This window comes from Dryas octopetala, chromosome 8, assembly GCF_963921425.1.
Source record: "Dryas octopetala chromosome 8, drDryOcto1.1, whole genome shotgun sequence".
Taxonomy (NCBI): Eukaryota; Viridiplantae; Streptophyta; class Magnoliopsida; order Rosales; family Rosaceae; genus Dryas; species Dryas octopetala.
In genome coordinates, this window is record NC_141373.1 from 4,996,937 (window position 1) to 5,013,326 (window position 16,390).

The window sequence follows — 16,390 nt, forward strand, 5'->3', positions numbered from 1 at the left end:
TTAAAAGTGTCTCTTTCTGAAACCTTCTCTGAAATTCGAGGAGGAGAGTAGTATTCATCTTCATCATCATCTTCTTCTACTTCTTCTTCATTTTCTCATGCACAAAATGCTGATCCAGCTTTTGGCTCTGGCTCTTCTGGGTCTTGCCACTGCTGAAGACCCTTACAGGTTTTTTGACTGGAATGTGACCTATGGTGACATATACCCATTGGGTGTAAAGCAACAGGTTTGTATATATATCTAATTAAACTTCAAATTTTGATCCTCTTCTTCATCATTTTTGGACTGAATTAATGAAATGTATTTTGATTTGCATGAGTACGTTGGTAATTACTTGGTATATAATTGAACTTCAAATTTGTTGTTGCAGGGAATTCTTATAAATGGTCAGTTTCCAGGGCCTGATATCTACTCTGTGACCAATGACAACCTCATTATCAATGTTCATAACAGCTTGCCGGAGCCTTTCCTCATTTCATGGTTGGATTTTCTTCCTCTCCTACTACTACTTTCTCTTTTTCTTTTTTCTTTGTTAATTACCATTTTCAATGTTACTTTAATTCTTAATATTCTTTTGTTTTAGTTGAGTCATGTTATTTGAATCGAACCAGCTATCTAACCGGCCACCTCTCTAATACCATTATTCTTCATGAGTTAGGTTCAAGTTTTCTTAAGCTGGTTTGCTATGTTAATTAGTTTGATACAATGAACTATTCCTCTATGCTCTATCGTATAATTACGAACAAATAATATTTATAAAAAAATAAAAAATTATGGATTTTTGAACACTTTCATGGTCATTAATTCTTCATTTCCAATAAAGTAGCCATTTTGACAAATCTTAGAGATGCTATACTATAATTATTTGGTGTGGACAGAAAGGTATGTCCAAATATTGACTATCCTTACAAGGAAAAGCACCAAGTATATAGCTGCATGCTTTTATTTCCCAAAAAGTATTTATTAGGTAGTTTCCTTTTCCTTTCAAGTATAATATCTCATCATATAAGACGAAATTTAAGGATCTGTCTTTCAATCACCACGTTTTTAGTTTATTTTAGTATATTACGATAAGATAATGAGATATCACATAACATATAAACATCATACACACATATTTGTAGTATTATTAAGAAAAATATTTTGTGATCAACTATCATAAAAAATTTCAAATTAGCCCTTGTTACTTTACTAATTGTAATTATAAATTTCAAAAAATAAAGGGCCATGTGGTAAATTCACACATACTTATACAATCAAATTTGCACACATATCTTGTGTGGGACAATCTAGTATTACGTAGTAGCCATTGTCATTGTGTAATGTTATTTCATCAAACCGTCTACTGTAAATTTGTGTCATATATTGAATTATAATTTAATCTAATACATTACTCAGATTTATAGTTTAACGACATAAATATTTACATATGATATAAAAATGAATCATCACATGAGAATGACAAGTCAATTTTATTTTCTATTTCCTTATATCCTATAAGGATTATAAATATGTGGAAAAATCGCACTACTGAGGATGTAAGTATGTAACTATATTTAATTGATTTAATCTTTCTTCTTAGAATCTTAGCTTTAAATTTAGTATATTGAATTTTATATGGCAGCTTTTACTATTTGGAACAGTTGCATCACACATTTAGTATGCAGACAGCTCATAGCTAGCATTCACGTAAATGCAAGAATGCAAATAATATATAATATAGACACGGTTACGTAATGTTACATGTGGGTTGGGTTGACAAAGTGTGACAAGTTGTCATGCACATATTATGATTGTCATGCACATATAATGATCGCACTATATTTTTGTTTGCTGCCGAATTGTTGGGTGGCAATAGACACCAATTGCCACACGCATTAATTTTGTTTCAAACCGACCAATTAATTCTCTTGCAAGTTTTTATTGATTATTGACAATTCATTATAGTAATTGGAACAAGTGCATTTGGGTTCCAACAATTTCCACTTTCCTTCTTAGTGGGCTAAGGTCAACTCTCCATGAGGAGTGAATAGGCCCTTTAGTAGGGGGTGAGATGGTGGTTCAGTCATGTGGGCCTAGAATGGGCCCATTTGCACTTGTAATTAATGTTGCCTTATCTTACATTTATTTATTAAATTTATTGGTCAACCCATTATGTCACATGCAAGAATCTCATATCATGCAATAAGTTAGATCTCAAATTTACGTGGACTAATGCCGGCCCAAAGATGGATATCGGGGGATCGAGGTGAACTATATAAATGGGGGTTTTTGACTCTTTGTATAACATAATATATAAGTATATAAGGATTTAAGAATCTTCAACACTTAAAATTTTATAACAGATGCCTCATTTGTCTACCCTCGTCCTCTATATGTATGAGTAAGAAGATATATAGAATCATCTAATTACTAATCTTTTTGGTTATGGAGTGAGTGCCCACCTTATGACACATAACTTATAAGGAGTAATCTTTTTGCTGCTTTTGTGTTTTTGACACTATCAAGGGTCCAACATGAATTTGATGTACATTCTTGGTGCTTTAATTTTGATATGAAACTAAATTGAAATTGGGGAAATTAAACAAAACAGGAATGGAGTTCAGCAGAGGAGAAATTCATTCCAAGATGGAGTGTATGGCACCACATGCCCTATCCCACCAGGCAAGAACTTCACCTACACACTACAAATGAAAGATCAGATTGGCAGTTTCTTCTACTTCCCATCTCTTGGCTTTCACAAGGCAGCTGGTGGCTTTGGAGCCATTAAAATCCTCAGCAGGCCCAGAATCCCAGTCCCATTTCCTGAACCAGCTGGTGATTACAGTATCCTAATCGGAGACTGGTACAAATATAATCACAAGGTAATAGAAACAACATCTCTATGCATTTTCTAAGGGCTAATTTAGTACAACACCCATCAACCCCAAACTTAGCCTTCTAATTTAGTACAATATTAACAAGTTTTATGTTCAATTAAAAAAAAAAAAAACTTATATTGCAGATATTAAAGACCATTCTTGATCGTGGTCATAGGCTTCCTTTCCCAGAAGCTGTTCTTATCAATGGCCGTGGTCCTAGTGGTTCATCTTTCCTTAGTGGTGCATCTTTCACAGTTGAACAAGGTAATTTTTTAAGACGACAAGACGAGTAATGCTACATAAACCACATTTTTTGTATTTCATCACTAATAAAGTACGACAGTTTATCTGTATAGATAAGTTTCGACTTTATTAGTGATGTGGTACGAAAACACAGTCCAAATAGTTTTATTGTTTTGGAACATTCCAAACCCTTCAATGTTGGCTTTGCATTTTTAAGCTTATTTGTGGCTATTCCTGCAGGTAAAACTTACAGGTTTAGGATATCAAATGTGGGGCTCCAGAACTCACTCAACTTCCGGATCCAGGGCCACACAATGAAGTTGGTTGAGGTTGAAGGGACCCACACTATCCAGACAACTTACGAATCGCTTGATGTCCACGTGGGCCAGTCCTATTCTGTGCTGATCACAGCAGATCAGGCCCCTCAGGACTACTACATTGTGGCCTCAACCCGTTTTACCTCCAAGGTCCTCACCACCACTGCCGTCCTTCACTATAGCAACTCCGGCCGTCAGGTTTCTGGCCCAATTCCCGGTGGGCCCACAACCCAAACTGATTGGTCTCTTAGCCAGGCCCGGTCCATTAGGTAAGTGACTTGTCCATTATATTTAATTTTACCCTTTTGCCCTTGCAATTAAATGCTTCATCTAAGGCCACTTAATTTTGATTCGAGTAACATTTTATACAAGCGAAACTCATCTATACAAGTGGATTTCACATGTGATACAAAAATGTTGGTTCATGTATAACACACTTGTGTACCAATGTGACCATTATGTTGTGCATTTCAGGACCAACTTAACAGCAAGTGGGCCTAGACCAAACCCACAAGGCTCCTACCATTATGGGCTTGTAAACGTGAGCAGGACCATCAAGCTAGAGAGCTCAGCAGCTCAAGTTGATAAGAAGCAGAGATATGCAGTGAACAGTGTGTCCTTTGTCCCTGCTGACACACCCCTAAAGCTTGCAGACTACTTCAAGATTGGAGGAGTTTTTAAAGTTGGAAACATCCCAGATAGTCCTCCCACTGGCCAAAAGATGCACCTTGACACTTCAGTCCTGGGTGCTGATTTCAGAGCCTTTGTTGAGATTGTGTTTGAGAACCATGAGAATATTGTCCAGAGCTGGCACTTGGATGGATATGCCTTCTGGGTAGTTGGGTAAGTACTTCAATAATATAATTCACATTCCATTATTAAATGGGTTTCTTAAGCACCGACTCATTTAAAATGTTTAAAAACTACACCCTTTTTTAAAAAATCTAAAAAATTAATTATTTTAAACAAAATAGTGTAGTTAAGACCGAGTCCGATATATGGATTGAAAAAAAATTATGAGATCTCGACCCACATCTTGATCCACATGTCGACTCCATATTAATCTTTTAAGTTCAAAATAGTTTAGTGGCATTTATAATGGTAATGTTGGTCAGTTATGGTTGCATTTGTAGCATTTCAGCTGTCTATAGGCTAGTTCTCACATGTTTACTTGAATTTCAGAATGGATGGAGGAAAGTGGACACCAGCTAGTCGGGACCAATACAATCTTAGAGATGCAGTTTCAAGATGCACCACACAGGTTAGCTCTCTAGCTCTTCCTAGTTACATTAAGCTTCAGGAAATTCTGTATGCACTAGTTATGAATAACCACCTATTATACACAAGACCCGTCACACAACAACAACAACAACAACAACAAGATCCATATACATATTCTAAGAGAAAGATATATATAATAGCCACATACAATAATTTTTTGTAGTACAAATGTAACTAAAGTTTTGGTTGATGTGGCACAGGTGTATCCCAAGTCATGGACTGCAATTTACATAGCACTGGACAATGTGGGTATGTGGAATGTGAGGAGTGAGTTTTGGGCTCGGCAATACCTTGGACAGCAATTTTATCTACGAGTCTACTCACCTGTGGAGTCACCTAGGGATGAGTACCCTATTCCAAGGAATGCTCTTCTTTGTGGCAGAGCTGCTGGCAGACCCACTAGACCATAGACAAGCTGCTGTTGAAGAAGATGATCATACACAATATTAAGTTAGTTATTATTTATTAACCATTGCAAATTATTTATGACCCCAACATGAATCTCTCTCATTCTTTTGCTACAAAAGATTTTCCATCATTGTAGAAACGTTTAACTTGGCAATAAATTGCAGCATTATTCAGTACTTGTGTGGCATGCAATTAGTTGGTCCTTGAGGACTTAGAAGCCAAGGGGAAGAGACATATTGTAGAATTTTTTGTCATTGAATAAATAAAATAAAGAAATTTAATTTCAAAATGGGTATTTTATAAGAAACTAATATGGGGGCTAACCAGAAATGCCAAGAGGAATAGCACCATGAGAAAAAAGAAACCGGCCATTGGGCTTCTTGTTTCTGTCAGAGGATATGTGAATTTGTTAAGTTGTTATTCGTATGTACAAAGTGATCACCCATAACCAACCAAATTCATTTGTTCTCTTGTCACATGACTTGGCAATATAAGACAATATACTTTGACCACATTCAGTCAAAAATCAACCTAATTAATGGTTCAGATTTCATAAGGATTTTAAGTTGTCAATCTGTCTAACAATAGAGCAATTTTGATTCCTTTAACTCCTTTAATGTGTTACAAGGGACGGAAACAACTTTAACTCGTCAATGCTTTGTACTCAATGAGTGAGTAGGCTGTTGGGGATTTTATCAAACAATTTGAATTCGTTCTATGTGAGTCTCACTTCTATGAGAGATGTGATCAATGATGTAATGTGTACGTCAATGTGTACATGACCTAAACTCTAATCAAACGCTGTTGAATCAGTAAGAGCACATCCTAGTTCTTATCATATGCTTAATGTTAAGCTCCATTAAGTAACAATGCTAACTGAAAACAATGGTAATTGAAGAATTTGGTCAATGGTCAAACCGGCCATAGACAATCACTAGGCCAATCCGCCGAACACTGAACCTCTTATGTTTGTAAGTGAGTATTCTTGCTAGGATGTGACTGCCTTACAAGGACTACAATTGTAAACCATCCATGCATATATATGAACCCCCACCAGATCTTAATCAATGAGAAAGTGAAGTTCAGCTTTATTGAATTCACTTATTCCTTTAAACCACATCTCTCAAATGGCAAACACATGGGTTCTTCCTCTAGTCCTAACCTCGGTTATAGCTGTTCTTTGCTTAGCAGAAGCAGCTGTGCCAACAATCTTCATACTAGGTGACTCAACTGCAGACGTTGGGACCAATAACTTCTTGCCAGGTAGCATGGCAAGGGCTGACTTTCCCCATAATGGCATTGACTTTCCTAACTCAAGAGCCACTGGAAGGTTCAGCAATGGCCTTAACAGTGCTGATTTTCTTGGTTAGTATATATATATATACTACTACTACTCTCTGAGTCTCTCATTCATAAGAAAATTTGGAAAAGCTCACTTCAAGTTTAACCAAACTTTATGAAATGCATTTCTGCCATATTATAATGCTGCAAATCATGAAGCTTAACATTTTGCTTCTTGTGGTGATAGCCCAGCAACTCGGTTACAATAGAAGTCCAAGTCCCTTTCTTTCTCTCAACACTACTACTTCTCTTCACAAGAAGAGGTTTAGAGGTGTTAACTTCGCTTCCGGAGGGTCTGGTCTTCTTGACATAACTGGACAAACAATGGTAAGTAATGATCTTGAGAGAGTTGTTATGGTAAGCATGAGATGAGAGAAAAAGGGAAATTTTCAAAGTATGATCTGTTATTCTGATTTTACTCTCTCTTTTTTTTCCAGCTGACATTGATGAAGTTTGGAAAAGAGAAAATTCCATTTGCTTCCCCATACGACAAGAAGAAAAATGTTATCCCATTAGCAGAGCAGATAGAGCAATTTTCCTCTATCAAGAACCATCTTACTTCTGTAATGGGTACAGTAGCAACTGAGAAGTTTCTTCAGAAGTCTTTGTTCTTCATCAGCATCGGTAGCAACGACATTTTTGGATTTTACCACTCCAAGAGTTCCATTTCCAGTGAAGAGTTCTTATCCTCTTTGGAACTCGCTTACGAGAACCACTTGAAGGTGATATTCTTCTCCATGTTTAGCACACCGTCTTGTATCATACAGATACAGATTTCAGTAAAAAGAACCAGTCTAAATCCTATGTACTATAAAGTTTCATAGTTTGCTGAGCCCTGTGTTAACATGGCAGGGTCTTCTCAATCTTGGGGCAAGGAAGTTTGGGATTATTAGCGTTGCCCCGATTGGATGCTGCCCATCTCAAAGGATTTACAATGCTACTGGGGGGTGTTTGGAGGAGTTGAATAATCTTGCAATAGCTTTCCAATCAAGGTTGGATGCCCTCTTGTGCAAGCTCAGCTCAGAATTTGAGGGCATGAAGTACTCACTTGGAAATTCATATGAGATGACAATAAATGTTATACAGAACCCTCTTCCATTCAGTAAGCATTTTATCCTCTCAATATTACAAGCCATAATGCGCAATTCACAGGAAGAATGCATGTGCTTAACGAACTCACAGTTAATTTGGTACATTTCTTAAGTTAGAGTACTCCTGTAAATAATGTACTAATGTAGTTGGATACAAGTTTTCTTGTCATATTTAACAAACACAACTCTCTACAGCTAGAATGGATGTGGTACGTGTGTTTTACTTAAAACATGAGCAAAAAATTGGTGAAATAAAAGGCACAGTTTTATTTACCCTCGAATTTCCTTTTGATTTTGCAGATTTTACAGAAGTTAATGCTGCATGTTGTGGAGCTGGGAAGCTCAATGGTGAATCCTTCTGTCATCCAAAAGCTAATCTTTGTTTGAATCGCGATCAATACTTGTTCTGGGATCTATTTCATCCAACACAAGCTGCTTCGAAGTTGGCAGCTGTGACCCTCTACAATGGTGGACCAAGATTTGTAACCCCAATTAATTTCGCTCAGTTGGCCGAGGCTTAATAGGAAAAAAATATCCATTTCCACATGATCAATTGTATCCCCAGAAGCAAACCATTTTCTCTACTATTCCTTTTTTTTTTTTTTTTTTTTTTTTTAAAGAATGCTTGTACTAGAAAAAAAGATACTTGGAACTGAATAGACAATGTATGAAAACAGATCTTGATTATTATGAATAACAGAAAAAAAAAACTCAATTCCAGAGGCATGCACTTTTCAGCTTCTCCTTGTAGTGTAACTATGCCTTTTGGATATGGTTTTCAGAATTTAGAATCCATTATGATCTTGGATTCTATGTAAACATGGAAAAGGGTCTTGATACATTAATTATGAGATACAAAAGATCTAGGCAATAAAAATACAATGTAGTATACAAGATGTGAAAGTAAACATTTCAACATGTAGTGTCATTGACCTAGGCTTGATTTATTTACAAAGATGAGATAATGATATAAATCTAAAATGTTTTTTTTGTAGAATCTTGTGAAAATTCTTGGGAAAACATCTAATTATTGTTTCAAATATTAGGCCACCAAGAGAAAATTCATTTGGAACCACTTTTCTTGTTGGTCATCTTGAATTTTTTTTTTTTTTGGCCAAGTGGTCATCTTGCATTTTTAATAATAAATTTTCATGAATTATATATATATACGCGGGTTTTTAATTGCAGGACATTGTAAATCACCTCAGGCTGGTGACTGCACGGTGAAGTCAACATGATCAATTGTCAAGGCAGGGCTGTTTCATTCAGGAACTCATCCCTTTCCCTCTGCATCCTCAACCAGTGCTCTGGCTCCTCGAATAACCTCAGTATCTGCTCAAAAGGAAAAAAATAATAAGAACCATGTCAATTAGAACAATTTGACAGAAAGTTTCAGGAAACACATTTGCACACTTTTACTGAAAAATTACTGAAAGAATATATTTTTATACAATCTCAAAGTGGCCTGCAAAGTAAGTATTTTTCGGTTTGTCACCATGTTGATATAGCATGAGTAGTATTGTAAACTAAATTCTCTTCAGTATGAGAAATGAGAAAACAAAGATTACTGTTTTCATGGTTGGCCTTCTTGAAGATGAATGCATAAGGCAAAGGCGTGCTGCAATCAGCATTATTTCCATCTCTTCCTTGTTATAGTCTCCACTCAAGTACGGATCAATTAGCCGTTCACACCTGCCACTGCTCAGGAAGGACCTTGCCTGCAAGTCAATGAGCAAAGACTAGAAAATTCAGAAGAAGAGACTATTTTTCAGAATCATTTTTGAAGCTTAGTGGTTTCTAATTCCATTACCCATAGTACTAGGCTTTCACGAGTCTCCTGGTCAGTTTGAATAGCCTCTTTGCCAGTGATAAGTTCTAGGAGCACCACTCCATATGAGTACACATCTATCTTTTCATCAACCTTGCCATACATCATGTACTCTGGGGCTAAGTATCCAAATGTCCCAACAACATCAAACGGCCCCACTGTGATACCTGAAGCTTGCTGAGATTTATGAAGTAACATTGCTGATCCAAAATCAGACAGCTGAGAATTGAAAGCCAAATTAGTTTACAGGTAGAACATTAATGTCATCATATTAAAAGCAAAATCAAAATTTGGGTTTGGTTAAGCTCTGGTTACCCTGAAATAAAACTAGTTTATGTTGGAAGGTTTTAGCAATTGAAGCTAAATATCTCTAACACAGTCAAGTGGTACTCTTTTAAGTCAAGGTTGTGAACTTTACACAAATGTAAGATATCAATATTGAACTTACTATTGGTTCACAGTTGTGGGAGAGGAGAATGTTAGATGACTTCACATCCCTATGAATGATGGGAGGGTTATGAGAATGGTGAAGGTAGTCCAGTGCCTTTGCCACACCAATTGCAACTCTCATCCTCTCAATCCATCTTAGTCGTCTCAAATTCCGCCTCAAGCTTCCCTTTAAAAGAATATATACAATTGCAAGCATCTCCCCATTATCACAGAACCCAATTATCTGAACAATGTTCTCATGTTTTATACTAGATAACATTTCTACTTCTCGAAAAAGATCATCCCCGGAATGGTGTGTGGTTTTGAGAACTTTCACAGCTGCAGCCTGACCATTTTCAAGGCTGGCTCGGTACACCTTACTATGTCCACCCTCTCCAATCACCATGGAACAGCTGAAATTGTTGGTTGCATAACGAAGCTCTTGCGATGAGAAATGCCTGCTGGATCCTTCTGCTTCTAGTAGTGCCAATCTATGAAACAGTTTCTGTGCCACAGAGTCAGAAACCTCCATTTTATTTACAGTAGAGAGTGCTCTTCTATTAGTTTGTTTTATCGATGGCGCCGTAAAGGAAGGTGGTAAGGTTAATGACTTTTGGAACTGCCGGGTGGGGTTTGATTGATTGCAGCTAATGTAGTTTGTAGAAAATGACTGAGAAGCTTGCAGGGCTGCCCTTGCAGAGCCTTGTTGGGAAGTTCCCTTACTCTGGATTAGGATTCTTCCAACACTATTCATTACCACTAGAGTGCATGAGGGAGGTAACTCTTTCAGGCAAGCAGTGATAGCTGAAAAACTGGGCCTGTGTAAGCAATTACCATACATGAATACATGAGACAGAGAGAGACAGAGATAGAGATAGACAGAGAGATGGGGTTATTAGTTTCATTACCCTGAACGCCTGCAACCAAGTGCTAGGATTGTTGCATAGCTGAGTCTTACTTGATAGGTTAGTTCAGAAATGTAAGAATCTGCTATGCAGACCTTTACTTGGAAATCTACCTGCATAAGAAAAAAGCCATAAGCCCCAAGTTTCTTCAATGTCTTTCCCATTATTGAGAAGTAAAAAAGAATCCTACCTGCTTGGACTTGCAGAGATCTTCATGGATGTGGAAAGTGTTTGGATCAAATGCATTATCTGTTTCTTGAACATGAATAGCTATTACATTGTCATTTGGTTTCACAACAACAGTGAGTAATCTGAGTAGAATCTCTCTGCTGGAGTTATCTGCTCTTAGGCCAACAATAATCGTCTTCTTCTTCGCTGTCTTGCACCTGAATGATAGCATTTGGGGATCAATACTCTGACTTCTAACCATCTTTATACAAACTGGTACTTGGTGCTCTGGCACCAGTTCATTGCAAAACTGAAGACCATTGTTGTTTTCTGGTTCTGGTATTCCATCGTCTTCTTCTTCTTCCCTGATATTGGAAAAGGCTTAAACTTATTTGCTGGATGTTATGTGTTCTGACATATTGTTCTTCTATTTTCATGAATTACAGTAGTTGATAGGTTTAAGCATTCACAACTAGTTGGTAGGTATTAATTGCAAACTATAACTATTTCCAAAGAGTGCAGCAACTATCTCAAGTATTAATTAGCTTTTTCTTGGCCAAGCGGATAAAGGGGTTTGATAATCAATTGGGTTATTTGTTTATTCTAACTAGATCCCACTGTTTCCTCTACTTGTATCTCAAATTATGGCCAAGATTTGGAAGTGTAAGAGTTTGCATCCTCTCATAATCAATGAGCACTCTAAACCAAACACTAACAATATTTAATTCTAGTTCTTCTCACCAAAGAGTTAAGAGAGAAGAAATTGGAATAATTAGACATCCCTTTTGATCAGGCTTAGTTGTTGGAACAAAATCTATTTGGTCAGTCATTATCAGATTCAATGGCTGTGCTTATTTGGTGTTGCATAAATGAATGCCCCAAAAATGGCCAATTTACTAGTACAGAATATTAGCACTAGAGACTACCCATACCTTTATAAATGAGAGAGTGAGTAGGAGTTGGTGGTTGCTGGGTTCGATGGGGATGAAGTTTCTTCTTTTTTGGTTCTTTTATTTTATTTTATTTAATGTAAGGGTAAGGTGAATTAGAGGTGTACAATGGGCTGGGCCGGCCCGAATCTGGCACGGGCTCGGCCCATTTAAAGTGGGCTCGGTCTGATATGGCCCGTTAATAAGTGGGTTGGGCTCAACGTATGGGCCGGGTTGGGCCAATGTTTTCTATCCCGTTGAGCCGACCATTATGGGTTTGGGCCGGCCCGTTAATAAGTGGGTCGGGCTGGGCCAATATTTTTTATCCCGTTGGGCCGGCCGTTATGGGTTTGGGCCGGCCCGTTTATACTAGTATTTTTTATTTTTTATTTTTTAATTTACTATTAGCTAGAGGTGTACAACGGACTAGCCCGGCCCGGCCTAGCCTATTTAAAGTCGGCACATTCGTGCTTCGTGCCGTGCTTGGAGTGGCCCAATTATTTTAAAACTTAAGCCCACCCCGGCCCATGGCCCACCCAATAATGGTGAATACTTTTGAATAAGAGATATATAGTGAGCAAATGGAGAACATCAATAGAATTTCTCTTATTTATATTATTCTTTCAAGGGAAGGGAAAATTGAACTTGGATGCAGAGGGACAAATTCTACAACTTTTCCAACTAGACTATTCATCTACTGCAAGTCTGCAATGTTGTTTATTAGGTTAGAAGAAAAAATTTCGCATGACCTAAATTTATGTAAGTTAAGTTTGAATAACATCTTCAAATGTATGCATTTGTGGTTATAACACTTTAGTTTGTATAATAGATTTTTAAATAATTCAGTTAAGCTTCGTATTACTTTCTTATCTATGTGGACATACAATTCACTTGGGGATTATTTTTTGTGATAAGAAATATTTGACATTACTTTGAAGTTTGAATTCAGCACAATAACATATTCATGCATTATGTAACAGAAATTAGATTAACAGAAGAGTGTGATTATTTTATCCAATTATTTTATATCTTGATTCTTCGCCCAACTTTTTTATGTAATTTATTTTCCAGCATATACCCTTGTAATAATTGCAACCAAACAGATGAATCCAAAAACACAAGGATCCATATCCTGGTGGATAGAGAGAAGAATGATTGTTTGGTTGCAAATTTTTGCAAGAGTAAACGTGTGAAGAGAAAAAGTTGGGTCAAGAATCAATATACAAAATACTTAGATCAAATAAACGAGCTCTTTACAAAAAGCAAAAGCAATCTTAATCATTTGAGAATAAGTACCCAAATGATTGTTGTGAGGTTTGAGTTAAGTGGTATTTGGTTTGAATTTACGGAGAATTCCAATTTAGAGAAGAATAGAAGTTAGAACAGTAGACTAAATGTTTTACAAGTGACACATAGACACATATGCTCAACACATTTAATCATTTATATATAACGTAATTTTATTTTTTTTTCAGAAGTTTGCAGGTGACCTCTCTTAGTCTCTTCTATGTTCTGCCCCTGCTAACCGTCATTGCATGGTGAAGATGCTCTGTGATCACTCAGCAATCTGCATATGTGAAAGCAGAAATTAGGCTGGCTTCATGGTTATATACCCTAACAAATGATTTCCTAACTAGTTAATACAGTTCTCCATATCCTAAAATGTATGTAACAGATAAACCCAACAGCCTAGACAATTGACGCACTAAATCATGAAACAGTGCCTAAAGTAGCAAAGATTCATGGGCGGGAAAGACACCCACTAATTTCATCAAAGAAAGCAACAAAAATAAATCCTAAGATTAGTTATCTCAAAACCCATGTTTGTGAATATTAATCTGAGACATACCTGATTTAGAGGATTATCTGGAGATTTCTTCCATAGCTTCCATATCATGTCCTTGTACTGAGTGTGTGTAAGACCTGGTTTCTCTTCCTTCAGCCTGGGGAGCTCAGCTTCTTCAAAAGCCTACAATTATTACAAGAATTCATCACATTGACACATTAATCAAAATTGCCATAGGGCCAAAGCAGCTAGCAACATGAGATAAGCCTGTCTATTAACAAGGGTTGATTTATCAACTAAGTGTAAAAAGACATCATTGAAAAAGTTAATCTGGCTAGTTAACAAATCACAACGCCTAAGAATATGACTTGCCAATAATCACAAGTGCAGGAAGAAAGAAAGAAAGCTTCTAACAATAGCCACTAAAAGTGTAACTCGACACCAACAATGACAATTTTAAAAAACAAAAAAAAAAATGAAGCAATTATGACAATAGCTACTGAGTTATAGAAGTGTGGCGGCAGCAGCAAGAACAAAAACAAAAACAGCATTTTAATTTGCAGTCCCATGGGAGGCATCAAACATGAAATATATGAACATTTCGCACAAAAGCCACAAACTTCAGCCTACAATCATTTTGAGGGATGCAATCCCTACTATACTGTACACAAAGAAAATATGCATGTTACCAATATTGTATGCACAGCACCACAAGAACATGAACTATGTGGTTTTTTCTTTTATAGTAATATAACTGTGTAATATGAAATCCAGATAGCCAAAAATGAAACAGTTGGGAACAAAACAATGACTATGGAGGTTCAAGATCAGTTTATAACCATAAGTTATGTTTGAAATCAATGACAATTCACATTGCAAAGATGTATAGCAAGCAAGCAACTGCGTAGACTCGCACACACCCAGACACCGATTTCTTCCTTTCAATCAGCTTGCCATGACTATGTGAGCTCATCATAACATTGCAAATTCCACACCAAACTGTTAGTCATAAAGTTTTCATGGGATTCCATCCTAATTTCCGGGTTCAATTTCGGTGTTCAATCCAGTAACTCTAATGATACCTAAAGCTTCAGGGCTCATTCAATTTTTCAACACTAGCAACAATTCCATGTAAATTGACCTCTATCGAAACTATACAAAACCAATAAAAATCAATCCAATCCAATTCACAGAACCACATAAACCCTAAATTCCCCCAAATTATACCCTAACCGCACCTTAAACGACGCCTTGAGCCTCCTTTCCGGGTGCCGATCCACCGGCAAGCTCTCCGCCACCGTCATCTTCGCAATCGCGTCCTCCACTGACCTCGCCTCGATGGTCAAATCGTCGCGATTCGTGTTCGAAACCAGCACCATTCTCTCGTACTCCTCCTCCTCGGCCGTACGACTCTGCTTCTTCTTCGCCTCCTCGGACTTCTTCGCCAGCGCCGTTTGCTCCACCTCCCTCTGCTTCCTCAGCTCGGCCTCGGTCACCTTCGGGACCGGGATCGCGACGCGGCTGACCTTCTTGTCCGGCTTCTTCCCCATCTTCTCGAGCTCCTTCTCCTCCAGCTCCGCCAGCCGGCGCGCCTCGGCCTTGCGAGCCGCGGCCTCGGCTCGCTTCTCCGCTTCCTCCTCGCGCTTCTTGGCGGCGCGCGACTTGCTGCCCTCGGCTTCGCCCCAGTACTGCTCCTCCTTCTGGCGCGCTTCTTGCTCCTTGCGCTCGGCTTCGGTGGCGCTCTTCCGAGCCCTGGCGGCCTCCGCCTTGCTGTTCACACCCATCTTTTTCGGCGGCATCTTTTTTTTTAAAGGGTTTCGATCCTCTGCGACGACGACGATGATATCTTCTCTGTGCTCTACTAGGACTGCGTTGCGTTGGTTCTCCGACAATCAAAAACAAAAGGCGGTTACGGTTTTCGGGGGAATGGGTGGAGGGAGTTGGGTTCGCGGGTCCAACATAAGGAATATTCCTGGACTTTTAAGAGGGCCTTACGAGGCCCATATTGGGGAGAAGGTGTACCTGGGCCTTAATTTGGGCCAGCGGGGTTCCTTGGATGTAGTGATGTTGAAAGGCAAGCCCAGTCCATTGGCACCGTCCGGGTAGAGTATGCGTGCATGCACGGCTCAAAGCCATTCCGAACTGTCAACTCTGATACCACTTATCGGGGGTTTACGTATTTCTTCCTCCCCAACATTGCACCTAGGTTCGACACCAGATGATAGTATGGCCAATGGATCCCTTAGGAATGGTAAGAGCATAGACAGATCCATGTTGTGAGGCAGGGATTCGGTGACCCCCCAACGCCGGAGCACAAAGCTTAAATCCACCTTTTGCAGCCGCCAGTGGACCCCTAAAACTCTGGACGATGACCCCCATGCTTTGGTCGGTGACCTCTCATTGCCCATTCGCCCACCAAGTGCTTGATGAAAAGCCTAAGTGGGAAATGGGAATAGAGAGAGTATCCAGCAATCTTCTTCTTTTTACTGATTCCTCTTACTAAGTTTTAGAATTGATACAAGGAATTAATGCCAATTTGGTTCCTAAACTATTATACTTGTATTATTTTGGTCCCCATACATCTAATTTGGAAAATTTAGTCCCCATACTTTTTTAATTTTGTCAATTAAAGTTGTACAGTCAATTTACACACTTTTCGTCCAAAGTTCCGTTTGTATAGAACCATGTGTCAATCACATGCCTTTTTTTTTTAGGGCAAAATGGTCACTCTAAACTATATTATAACTTCACGCGTGTTTTAGCCCCATACATGTTCATTTGATTTCAATCTAAATTGACTAAA

General features: G+C 38.1%; 4 protein-coding genes across 4 annotated transcripts; 2 read left to right on the plus strand and 2 right to left on the minus strand.

The window, feature by feature from the left end:
• Positions 1-32: 32 nt before the first annotated feature.
• LOC147276335 (L-ascorbate oxidase homolog) lies at positions 33-5,283 on the plus strand. The gene is made up of 8 exons (XM_086253280.1): positions 33-226; positions 371-480; positions 2,594-2,864; positions 3,005-3,125; positions 3,345-3,690; positions 3,896-4,264; positions 4,604-4,682; positions 4,903-5,283. The coding sequence occupies exons 1-8, from the start codon at positions 98-100 to the stop codon at positions 5,110-5,112; spliced, it is 1,635 nt and encodes a 544-aa protein (XP_086109406.1). The 5' UTR covers positions 33-97; the 3' UTR covers positions 5,113-5,283.
• Positions 5,284-6,237: 954 nt separating this feature from the next.
• Positions 6,238-8,063, plus strand: LOC147276336 (GDSL esterase/lipase At5g55050-like). Its single transcript, XM_086255513.1, has 5 exons — positions 6,238-6,475; positions 6,639-6,778; positions 6,889-7,173; positions 7,304-7,553; positions 7,843-8,063. The coding sequence occupies exons 1-5, from the start codon at positions 6,238-6,240 to the stop codon at positions 8,061-8,063; spliced, it is 1,134 nt and encodes a 377-aa protein (XP_086111639.1).
• A 602-nt stretch (positions 8,064-8,665) lies between these two features.
• On the minus strand, positions 8,666-11,113 carry LOC147276337 (protein kinase STUNTED-like). The gene is made up of 6 exons (XM_086255356.1): positions 10,895-11,113; positions 10,708-10,817; positions 9,819-10,617; positions 9,353-9,589; positions 9,111-9,260; positions 8,666-8,874 (listed from the first exon to the last, which is right to left on the minus strand). The coding sequence occupies exons 1-6, from the start codon at positions 11,102-11,104 to the stop codon at positions 8,788-8,790; spliced, it is 1,593 nt and encodes a 530-aa protein (XP_086111482.1). The 5' UTR covers positions 11,105-11,113; the 3' UTR covers positions 8,666-8,787.
• A 1,988-nt stretch (positions 11,114-13,101) lies between these two features.
• On the minus strand, positions 13,102-15,512 carry LOC147276338 (coiled-coil protein). The gene is made up of 3 exons (XM_086254713.1): positions 14,826-15,512; positions 13,651-13,770; positions 13,102-13,368 (listed from the first exon to the last, which is right to left on the minus strand). The coding sequence occupies exons 1-3, from the start codon at positions 15,384-15,386 to the stop codon at positions 13,357-13,359; spliced, it is 693 nt and encodes a 230-aa protein (XP_086110839.1). The 5' UTR covers positions 15,387-15,512; the 3' UTR covers positions 13,102-13,356.
• Positions 15,513-16,390: the final 878 nt, after the last annotated feature.

Excerpts from the sequence above, each read along its gene's own strand:
- LOC147276335 (XM_086253280.1), top strand. The coding sequence starts at position 98 with ATGCACAAAATGCTGATCCAGCTTTTGGCTCTGGCTCTTCTGGGTCTT. Across the intron at positions 481-2,593 it reads GAGCCTTTCCTCATTTCATG|GAATGGAGTTCAGCAGAGGA; the intron begins GTTGGATTTTCT and ends TAAACAAAACAG. Across the intron at positions 4,265-4,603 it reads TATGCCTTCTGGGTAGTTGG|AATGGATGGAGGAAAGTGGA; the intron begins GTAAGTACTTCA and ends CTTGAATTTCAG.
- LOC147276336 (XM_086255513.1), top strand. The coding sequence starts at position 6,238 with ATGGCAAACACATGGGTTCTTCCTCTAGTCCTAACCTCGGTTATAGCT. Across the intron at positions 6,779-6,888 it reads ACATAACTGGACAAACAATG|CTGACATTGATGAAGTTTGG; the intron begins GTAAGTAATGAT and ends TTTTTTTTCCAG. Across the intron at positions 7,174-7,303 it reads CTTACGAGAACCACTTGAAG|GGTCTTCTCAATCTTGGGGC; the intron begins GTGATATTCTTC and ends TTAACATGGCAG.
- LOC147276337 (XM_086255356.1), bottom strand. The coding sequence starts at position 11,104 with ATGCTATCATTCAGGTGCAAGACAGCGAAGAAGAAGACGATTATTGTT. Across the intron at positions 10,618-10,707 it reads CTTGGTTGCAGGCGTTCAGG|GCCCAGTTTTTCAGCTATCA; the intron begins GTAATGAAACTA and ends TTGCTTACACAG. Across the intron at positions 9,261-9,352 it reads GTGAAAGCCTAGTACTATGG|GCAAGGTCCTTCCTGAGCAG; the intron begins GTAATGGAATTA and ends ATTGACTTGCAG.
- LOC147276338 (XM_086254713.1), bottom strand. The coding sequence starts at position 15,386 with ATGCCGCCGAAAAAGATGGGTGTGAACAGCAAGGCGGAGGCCGCCAGG. Across the intron at positions 13,771-14,825 it reads GGCTCAAGGCGTCGTTTAAG|GCTTTTGAAGAAGCTGAGCT; the intron begins GTGCGGTTAGGG and ends TAATAATTGTAG.